This window comes from Parus major, chromosome 25LG1 (assembly GCF_001522545.3).
Source record: "Parus major isolate Abel chromosome 25LG1, Parus_major1.1, whole genome shotgun sequence".
Lineage (NCBI taxonomy): Eukaryota > Metazoa > Chordata > Aves > Passeriformes > Paridae > Parus > Parus major.
In genome coordinates this window covers 243,425-254,047 of record NC_031793.1, presented here as the reverse complement: position 1 = coordinate 254,047, position 10,623 = coordinate 243,425, and the positions used below count along the sequence as shown (strand labels likewise).

The window sequence follows — 10,623 nt, the reverse complement described above, 5'->3', positions numbered from 1 at the left end:
CCCCCTGCCCAGCCGTCCCCAGCCCCGAGAGCGCCGGGCGATGCCTGAAGCTGCGCGTCACCGTCTGCTGCCGAGGCACCAGTGAGTCGGGGTTGGGGGGACTGTGCCACAAAATTCGGGGGCTCCGGACCAGCCCCCACTGGGGGGTACCGGAGCCTCGGGGGCCATTACACGTAACTCAGAAGATTCCTGACAACGGTGGGGGTTTTTTTCAGCGCCGGAGCCGCTGACAGAGGTGCCCAATTCGCAGCCCCGAGGGCGCGGGGGCCCCGAGGGTGAGTACGGTGGAGGGGAGGGGGTGCTGGGAGGCCGGGGACCGGCTCGCCCTGACCGCTGCTTCCGCCCTGGCAGATGTGGTGCCTGCCCGGGGTACCGCGGTCCCATCGCAGCCCTGCAAGCCGTGCCTGGCTCTCGTGCTCCTGGCCCTGCTCTGGATGTGACCCCGGCGCTGCCCGTGGCGGGGGGATGGGCTCCTCTGCCCCAACGCCGCTTCCAGACTCTTCCTCACAGCCAACCCCCCCAAGCCCGTGGGGCAGCCCCAGGCCATGACCCGCCTGCTGGACCTCCGCAAAGCCGAGCTGGGGCCGGGAGCTCCGGGCTGGAAGGTGAGGGGCAGCGGGGGCTCCGGGACAGCGGCTGAGCGCCCGCCTGCTGCCCTGAAGCATCCCTGGACGGGGCTCTCTCCCTCTCAGGGACATCGCTTGCCGCACATCGGGATCGCCACGAGTCAGCATCGCCGCGCGCTGGGATTGCCACACCCTGGCACTGCCCCAGCTGCCACCTGCCCCGGTGCTGGGGTCCCCTCAGTGAACGCCTGCTCCGCCCCATGGCCACCTCATCTCGTGCCTTTCCCCACGGATCCCCGCCCCTGGGGCCCAGGGACCCCCAACCCCGGAATGGGGCAGTAGCTCCGATGGCGGCATCCGCCGCTGCTGTGTCCTCCTCCAGCGAGGACACGCTGATCTGTCTTCTGGGAAGACGCCTTCCTTCGTGCCCTCGATTTGGTTTTAACCCCTGGTAGTGACTGAGCAATACAGTATTTGCAAGATCGCTGTGCCCTGGGTGTGCGGCACCCCCGCCATCCCCCTGCCCGTGCCCCCCATCCCTGCACCGGTGCTGGGGTGGCTCCTCCAGGGGGGTCCCTGCCCCTTGCTCCCTGCCCAGCCTTTATGGCCAAGGGCTTAATTGCAGCAGTTTGATATTGAGTCGTCAACTCCTGTCACCGGAGAGCATTAATTACAGACGAGCTGCCGGTAATTAACACCTGCTGGTGGGATGAGCACTGGGACAAGGGATGAGGGGGCAGTGGGCTTGGGGGTCACTCACCCGAAGCCCCCAGCTGGGCACCCTGATCCCCCTTGCCACCTTTGGGTGTGGTAGGGGTGTCCAGCAGCCAGTCTCTGTCCATCTCTCCATCTGCTATGCACCCCATAAGGTGCACCACTGAAGTGGGGGATGTGGGGAGCTGCAGGGTTTCCCCCTGCCCCAGCGGGCACCCAGGCTGCTGCGGGAGCCGATCCCATGGCACAACAGAGTCCCTGCCCGAGTCACGCCCCAGGCTTGGGAACTGGCGGGGGAGTTCCCTGATGCTCTTGGTCCCCCATCCCACGAGTGCAGCCCCCACTTCCCCTCCTGTGGGGCTCCAGAGGGTCCCCCCGGGGCTGCCCGCAGCGGGGCCCCCCCAGCCCCTCGCCGCACAGGCGTTGCCGGCCGCCTGCCGCAGTGGTGCCGGGCACGTCAGACAGGTTTTATGGCTTCTGGGAGAAAGAAGCTGCTTGGCAAGAGGCTGAGCGAAAGCATCGACCGTGCCGCTCCCCTCCCCCCGCTCCGCTGCCTGCCCTTCCCCCACCGCACCCTGCACCCCATCGTGCACCCCACACCCCAGCCCTGCAGGGAGGGGTACCCCAATCCCATGGGGACACAGAGGCTGCCTAGTGCAGAGGGGGGCATGTCCTGTGGGACCCTCCCCCCAGGAGGAGGTGAGACCATCTGGGGGGCATCGTGTAGGGACCCCCGTGTAGGATGCTGGGTGGGGGCTCCCCCAAAGTACCCACCTGTGGGGATGCTGGGGGGCAATGGTGGCTGTAGGACCCGTGTGTGGGGATGTCAGGGGTGATGGTGATTCGTGGGACTCCCATGCAAGGACAATCGGGGGCTGTACCCTGCAGGACCCCCGTGCAGGGATTCCAGGAGACAACCGTGCCCGGTGGGATCCCCATGCGGGGCTGCTGAGGGGCTGTGCTCTTTAGGGCCCCTGTGCAGGGATTCTGGGCTGCTGTGGGACCCCCATGTGGGGCTGCTGAGGGGCTGCGCTCTTTAGGGCCCCTGTGCAGGGATTCTGGGCTGCTGTGGGATCCCCATGTGGGGCTGCTGAGGGGCTGCGCTCTTTAGGGCCCCCAAGCAAGGATTCTGGGCTGCTGTGGGATCCCCATGTGGGGCTGCTGGATGGGGGCACCCCCCAAAGCACCCCATACAAAGATGCTGTGCCCTGCAGGACCCCTGTGCAGGGATGTTGGTGGGCTGTGCCTTGTGGGAACCCACGCAGGGATTCCAGCGGGGGCTGCCCATTGCACCGCCCCTTCCCCAGACCCTCAGGGATTCCTAGGTGAGGCCAAGGGGTCCCTTAGGGACCTCTGGGGTGGGTGCTGGGTCTGGGCACAGCAGGGCCCTGTCCTTGAGCCGGCGTTGTTTGGTATGCGAGAGCTGCCACCAGCTTCAAATCCCATCGACTTCCAATGAGCAATGCCATCAATAACGGCTAATTGATGGCGCGGCCGCTCCAAATCAGATTCCCCGTCCCCTGAATCCAATTGATGGCTCCGCACCCCGCAGCCGCCGCGGCAGAAATTGAATCTATTCAAGGAATGGGCTCCATTAGCCCATCCCTTCTGTCTCGCCATCCCCCTGCCTCGGGGCCGCCCCTACTCCCCCCAGTGCCACCCACACCAGCTGGGATGCTGGGGTGCCAAGGGGAGGCGTGTGGGGTGAGTATGTCAGGTGCCCCAGGTGGGTGGGAGTTAAACCTTCAGAAACTGGGAAGGAAAGATTTATCACCTGCAATAGCAAGTGATGGGAAATGGTAATAGGCAGCAGTGAGATGGAGAGCAGGATAAAGAGCCATGTCGTGCCAGGGGCTGGGAGCCACAGCAGGCGATGAGGGGGGAGCACAGCACGGCCGTGCCCACCCCATGCCCTGGCTCACTGTCAGGACAGGGACCTGGATGGTGGCACTAGGATGAGCCTGCTGGGCACAGTCCCTTTAACTCTGTGCTGTTCCCAGCAGTTCCACTCCTGACACCAAATCCCTCATCCGGCCACACTGCCAGAGCCCCTCTACCCCCAGCCCTGCCGTGACAGGGGCTTCAGCGTGCCCCAAACACCCCCCGTCACCCCAGCGTGAGGATAAGGTCAGGAAGTGCCGGGGTAGCCCCAGGACACACGGGGGACACGGGGAGCGCTGCCCCGCCCCGAGGGCTGAAAGGGGGAGCAGGGACCCCCAGGGCTGTGGGGCCCATCCCTGCCTGTTTCCCATGGGCGAAGGGCAACGGCGGCAGCGCCCACCCGAGAGCTGTCGAGAGCATCCCGGAGATGGGAAATGGCTCCGTGTCACCATGGAAACGAGGCCACTGGCTCGACATGCCGAGGGGACACGTGTGCTGAGGGGACACGCACGCTGAGCCCTGAGGAGCAGGGCACCGGCAATGCCAGACACCGGGCACGATGGACGGGACACCAGGCACTGGCCACAGGTTCCCCAGGACTCTGAGGCCAAACCACCGAGCCCATCACCCGCCTCGGAGCAGCTTCCCCACTGCCCGGCAGCCACGGGCGCTCTGGGGGATGCCACCTCTTGGTGACGCCGTCCCGGTGTGATGCCACCACGGCCGGGCAGCTCCACTCCACCACACCAGCGCCGAGCACAGGGTGTGGGGGCCGGAGCGGCTCTTCCCCGAGCAGCCGCCTGATGATGCGCATCGTCAAGGTTATAATTTAGCAAAACACTCAGCGGGGGCTTGGAGGGAGCTGGCCCGCGCCGGTTAATTAACCGGAGCTGCACGCACCGAGCCCGCTCCTGCCATAGCAATGAGGGTGCGGGCACCGGGCTGGCGCATCCCACCCGCATCCCGGGGGGCAGGGAGAGCAGCTGGCCAGGCTCAGCTGCCAGGTGGGAGCAGTGGGCAGTGATGTTCGTGTCCACTCCAGGGCCCAGGGTGGCAGTGGGAGTAGCAGGGAAGGTCACTGGGGTGTGAGACAGCCCGGCACCGCTGGGTGTGCACGTGCAGGGGTGTAGGCACAGATGCTGCCTGTGCCACCACCGTTCTGGGCCAGGGTGGCTGTTTGTCTGTGCCTGTGTCCGTCTGTCCTGTCATGCCCGTGCCCTTGCACGTGCTGGAGTGCATCCCCAGCGTGATGTAATCCTGCTGGACAATAATCCTGCTGTGCCACAACAGGGATGGGCAGGAGCTGCCCTTGCCGCCAGCACTGCTTTGACCTGCTGCAGACTGAGGGCCTGCATGGTCCCTGCGCTGGGACAGTCTCCGGATCCCTGGGGACAATGATCAGGACTTCAAGGGGTGGGTGCAAATGACACGGGTCACCACCCAAGCACAGTGTCCCTGTCTCCAGGGTGGCCAGACAGTGGGGGCAGAGGCTGGGGTAGGTGCCCACCCAGGGCAGCATCTCCCAAGGGTGCTCGAGAGGATGCTGAGGTGCTCTGTGCCAGGTGTCACCAGGCTCACACCACCTGCACTGCCGTCTGGCCTCTCTGGGCACGTGTCCACTGGGAGGATGCTGTGGGGATGGTGGAGATGGAGCCCTGGAGTGTCTTGGGCCCTGCTCCCCACATCCATCGATCTGCCCTGTGCTCCTTTGTTGCTCAGGCTGCTAACAAGCTTCCCTGGCAAAGAGCTCGTTAGCCACAGCAGAGCCTGGTGCTGCCTGACCAGCATCTGGTTCCACTGGGCACAGGGCTGGTGTCCCTGCTCTGCCACAGGCAGCTCCTCCTGTGGGCCCAGCCCAGGGACAGGGACAGGACAGGCCAGTCCCAGCAGTTTCAGGAGGACTGGCTGCTGTGGCCAGCCTGTGGCCAGAGGCAAGTGCAGCACAGGTGGGTTGATGCTCTGAATTATTGAGGACCGGAGCACAGAGTGGCTGCCACAGCAGCACCGTGCATGGGAATCCTGGGGCCACGCTCACACCCAGGCATGGGACCCCACCTAGCCCAGATGGAGCAACTGGACACAGCCAGGGCTGCAGGGACACTGCACCCACCCGTGGTCCTCTGCCAGGCCCTCAGGTGGTGGGTGCCAGCATCATGGGGCATTTCACACCTGCCAGCACCTCTCGGTGCTCTCCTGGCTATCCCTGCTGATGCCAGCAGCACCTCCCGCTCTGTCCCCTGTCCAGGACCCAGCTCTGAGCACCGCAGCATCACCTGGCCAGCAGCACAGGCCTGGAGTGACTGCAGCCAGTGGAGGGAACCCCCATTTTCACCATGCCCCCAGCCTCTCTCATGAGCCATTTCCAAGTGATGCATTATTGAAGCCCCCCCATGCCATCGCTCACGGCCGGCGTGACGGCAGGCACCGCATCAGCCCTGATGAATATTTCAGGCCCTGAAATCTCTTGCGCCTGCACACTTAGCCCCAGTCCCCCCTGCCCCCCCAGCTTATTGGCTCCTTTGTTTCGCTGCGTTTCTGCCCAGCACCAAGGGCACAGCACAGCAGGGACACTGAGTCACCCTGTCACCCTGCCCTTCTCCCTGGGGACGGTCACCCATGGCCGTGGCCCCTGCCTGGAATGGGGTGGGGATGTTCCCAAGGGGCAGGTGGGCAGAGCCAGAACATCGCCATACTGGCAAGCTCAGTGCCAGCTGGGGGCTCCTAGGATGGCTTCTGTGTTTCCTTGGACAGCTGTGCCCATCCCCAACCCTCCTTTGCGCCTGAAGGACTGCAAGACCCTGGGCACCATCATCTGCAGGGTCAGGGCAGAAGAATGGGGACAACCCAACCTAGAGTACAGCCCACTGTGGATCTGTCCCAGCCTGGCACCTCTCAGTTCACTGCCACCTCTGCCAGTGCTCCCAGATGCAGATTGTGGCTTGATCTATGTACTGTGTGAGCAGGATATCGATGCTGCTCGTCACTCCTTCATCAGACTCACTTAGACATCACCAGACACTTCACAGGGGACACCAGGGTGACATGGCTGGGATGAGCAGAACATCTTCCAGGGCCAGTGGGGAGCCAGGTGCTGGGGCTGGCAGCCACAAAGACATCTCTGTGTTTTGTCCCTTCCCCAGGGAGCTGTGGCTGCAGTGGGGCCATGTGCCAGCCCCCACTGTGCGCTACCCAAGGCTCCCACCTGGCATGGCCCTCACACCTCCAGCACATCCATGCCGTGGTCATGTCAGAGCAGCAGGGGCCGGGAGCGAGGCTGGGGCTGCCACTGGAGGATGATATTGGAGTGATCTTGAGGCCAGGAGGGAGGTTTGCCATGCAGGAGGAGAGGAGAAGAGCCGGCTGAGTCACCCGGTGCCGGCTGCTGACTCAGGCGCTTCCTGCCAGGTAACCTCTGCCGCCGGCGTGTGGGCTGCTGGGACGAGGGATGTGGCACAGGGGACAGACAGGACCGTGGCCCTGCCTGGCACTCCAGTCCAGCACCCAGAGTGGGCTAAAGTGGGAGTGTGCGTGGCTGCGCTGCACCATGTGCTGACCCGTTTGTCCCTGGAGTCACCCGCATGCCGCGGCACCATCGGGACCGTGGGAACCATGAGGAGCTGGTGGCTCACACCTCTGTGGCCACCTCTGGGTGCCCACACACTCAGGGCGGGTGAGATTTGGCACAGAGGAGCCTGCTGGAGCCAAGATTCCGGAAAGCAGGCGTCTGGCGCCCAGGGCAGGAACCCTGCAGCTTCCTCCTGCCGGGCAGCGGGAGCAGCCCCAGCGCTGGGGTGGGCGGGCAGCGGGGCTGGGAACCAGGCACGGCTTCATCCAACGGCTCCACGAGGAAGCTGATTTCCTCTGACGGCGCTGCTGCCTGGCACCGCTGCTCCCTCACTGGTGGCCGGTGCTGCGGTGGCAACTAACCCTCCTCTGCAAGCCCACAAAATCCAGCTCCATGTAAATTAACTCAGGCCGCTGAGGTGCTAATTAACGAATGGCTCCAGTGTCCCTATGCACAGTGGGGTGTCTGGTCCCTCTGGTAAGATGCTGCTCTGCATGGACCTGTGGCTCACCATGGTCAGGTGGCTGGTGGCCACCCATCTTCACCTCCCCTGTGTCCATGCTGTCAGCACGCCCAAACCCAGCCCCAGGACGCCCCCCAGGATTCCTCCAGAGCTGGGCCTTCCCTCCTCTCCCTGGGAAATGGGAAGGCTCAGAGCCTGTGCCCTCCCCGAAGCGATGCCCGCCCAGTGCTGTCAAGGCCCTGGTGCGGCGCAACCATCCGTGAGGCCTCATTCAAATTTAACGAATGACACGGGATATAAAAGGGAAGGGGCAGGGAGGCGCAGGGCTGGGCACACGATATGTGCTGTGTGCCCAGGTGTGCCAGCCTGGCGGGACAGACCTGTGCCCAAACACCAGCATGGGGCTGTGAGGAGCTGCCCCAAACACCGCCAGGAGAAGCTGGCGGGAGCCAGGACGGTTCATCTCCACATGGCCATGCCAGCACTGCTGGCTACCTGCTCCTCCACCCAGGCCATCCGCCCCGCGTGCCTTTGGCATGTTCTTGCCGTGTCTGGCCGGACGCGTGCCGGCACCTGGCTCCCGCGGGCGGGCCGGGAGCCCTGAGCTCAGCGCGTTGGGGCCTGGTAGGTGTGGCTGGTGAATATTTCATGCCCGCGTTCACCGAGCCCTTTCTTGGTTACACTCCTGCCTCCTCCCTGCACTCTCACCATGTTTATTTATTTAATGAATTATTTATCGGCTCCCCCTCTCACTCGGCTGGGCGCTGCCCCCCCACTCCCCCAGCCCAGCTCCCAGCCCCGCGCGATGATTTATTGAATGCCGGCTCTGCTCTGCGGTTGCGACATTCTGTCACAGGAAGCCGCGGTTAAATATTAACCAAGGCGGGCAAAGCGGGTCCCCTGCCCCTCTGGGCACGCGCTCCAGCCCCTCGGTGCTCATGGATGGCAGGTGGGAGACTTTCCCCAAAGCTTTGATGCCAAAAGCTGCTGGTGCACGGGGTGGAGGAGACAGAGGGGCATGGAAAGAGTGGGAAACGAGGGCCTGCTCCGTGGTTCTCCTGGACAGCTCAAGGCCTCACGTCCTCCAGAGAGCGAAGCCACCTGGGTGTGTGTCCCCCAGCCATCCCACCACAGACACCACATCCCGTTGTGGCAAAACCCAGCCAAGCCCCCTCTCCGTGCCGGTTCCAGGAGTAATTCCCCGGTGGGTGCTGACTCCTGCACGTGAGCGCACGCCGGTGCTCCGGGGCTGTGTTCTGCCACCCGGCTGCCTTGGTCCCCAGCAGAGCAGCGGCTGCATCCCTCCATGACCCCGCAGCTGTGGTGGGGGGGACCCCCGTGGTGAGCACGGCGTTGTGCGGGTGCTGACGGCGGTGCGTGCGTTGCCATGAGCGGGGGGTTTCCATGTGGAGGTGGGTGTTGCCATGGGTTTGCCGAGCCAAGGCGTTTCCATGGTGGCAGCGCGGTGCCGTGGGTCCTCCCAGAGGTGTGCAGCACCCCGGGATGTCACTGCTGCTGCTGCTGCCACTGCACCCCGGCGCCTGAGTGCCCCAGCCCCTGCAGCCCCCCCAGCACTCCCCTGCTCCCACCCCCAGGCAGCCAGAGCCCTTTTCCACGTGTTGTGTTTTCTTCACTTCACTTCTTCGGATGAATAATTAATAGAGGCTTTTTTGGTCCTCCGGGCCCTTCCGCTGGCCCCCTCCCCCTTCCCAGCAGGGCTCCGGCAGGGGCTTGGGCTCCCAGTGCCACCAGTATGGAAGGGGAATGGGGGCACAGCCCTGCTATGGGTATCACAGCACTGGGTCTCCCAGTGCTGAGTGGGACCAAGGGCCCTGCCCATCACCATCTTTGTCTCCCTCCATGGACTGGGGCAGCATCCACATGGCCAAAGGGACGATGAGACGAAATGGGGTGGCTCTCCTCCCACACTGAGCTCCTCCCAAAACTCTGGGGAGCCAGGAGACCCCCCAAGCCTCAGCACCGGGGCTCCTCCAGGGTGGCACCTGCCCAGGCCTGAGGGACACCAGGTACACCGGGGTCTTGGGGACATGACATTTAGCACCCCATCACCCTGGCCGTGCTCACCACGCCAGTGAGATATCTCCTGACAGGAGCAGCTCAGGCCGGCTCGGCAAGCCCAGCCGCGGTTTTGGGAGCCTCCTGGTTCTATTCACAAGCTCCTCAGGCTGCCAAAGCTCCAGGTGATGCGTGACGCCGGCACTGCTGGGGCAGAGGCTGCCGGGCCAGAGCTGGTGCCGTGCACGCGCTCGGTGCAGCCCCTGTGGGAGCTGGGGGTGAGCTGAGTGTGCCTGGTGAGTGTGCCTGGTGAGTGTGCCTGGTGAGTGTGCCCGGTGAGGCCCGTGTGCCCAGTGAGCCGTGTGTGCCCGGTGAGCTGCGTGTGCTGTGTGTGCCTGGTGAGTGTGCCCGGTGAGTGTGCCCAGTGAGCCGTGTGTGCCCGGTGAGTGTGCCCGGTGAGCCATGCATGCCCAGTGAGCCTGGTGTGCCCAGTGAGTGTGCCCGGTGAGCCCTGTGTGCCCGGTGAGCTGTGTGTGCTGTGTGTGCCCGGTGAGTGTGCCTGGTGAGCCCTGTGTGCCCGGTGAGGCCCGTGTGCCCAGTGAGCTGCGTGTGGTGTGTGTTCCCGCTGAGCCGCGTGTGCCCGCGCCGGTGCGAGCGTGCCCGTGTGTGCACACGTGTGCCAGGGTGCCGATCACCTGGCACTCGGCTCTGCCGGGCGGTGCTGCACCGCAGTTGCTAAGGGATCTCGCTGAGGATGGGCAGGGGGAGCTGGCACTCAGCTCAATCCCCACATGGGCAGCAGGGACCAGCACCCAGGGGAGCACCCACAGCCCCCGTGGCTCCCCCCAGGGACCTCCACCCCACGAACCTTTGTGGTGTGGGAAGAACAAGGGCCTGGGTGTGTGGGTGGGCATTTGGCCAAGTGCTGGCTCCTGAGGGAGGTTAGGGCAGGCGGCAGAGCCCGGCACTGTCTGAGTTCCTCGGTAGCCAGGCTATCCTGCTTCACGGGCACACACCCTCCCACCCACTCCTGTGCCTCCGGGGCGGCCAAACCCCTCTGCGAATACGTGTGACCCCCGTGGCACTGGCAGCAGCAGCATGAGGACCCTCGGGGGTCCTGAGCCTCCACCCACGGTACCCTCAGCAACACAGACCTACCGAGGCTGCTGCCCCAAGGCCCAGAGCTCCCAGCCAGAGACACCCCAATAGCGGTGGGTCCTGGCTCTGATGCCCCCACCCGTGGGTGTCCCAGGGAGATCCCAGCGGCACCTGATCCCGCTGGGGTAGGCATGGGTGCACCTACACGTGGGTCCCCCCACAGGGGTCCCAGTGACACCCCAATGTCAGCAGAAGCTCACACGGCTGCCCCCGCCCATGGGGGTCCTGGTGAGATCCCGGTAGCATCTCCTGGGACCCGG

General features: G+C 64.8%; 1 protein-coding gene across 1 annotated transcript in view; it reads left to right on the top strand.

Moving 5' to 3' along the window:
- Positions 1–1,050, top strand: part of EFNA4 (ephrin A4) — a 4,085-nt gene extending 3,035 nt beyond the window's left edge. The window contains exons 2-5 of the mRNA XM_015650004.2: positions 13–81; positions 216–275; positions 352–605; positions 693–1,050. Of these exons, the coding sequence (XP_015505490.1) occupies positions 13–81; positions 216–275; positions 352–440 (218 nt within the window). The 3' untranslated portion in view covers positions 441–605; positions 693–1,050. The remainder of the gene's footprint in view (positions 1–12; positions 82–215; positions 276–351; positions 606–692) is intronic.
- The last annotated feature ends 9,573 nt before the right edge of the window (positions 1,051–10,623 follow it).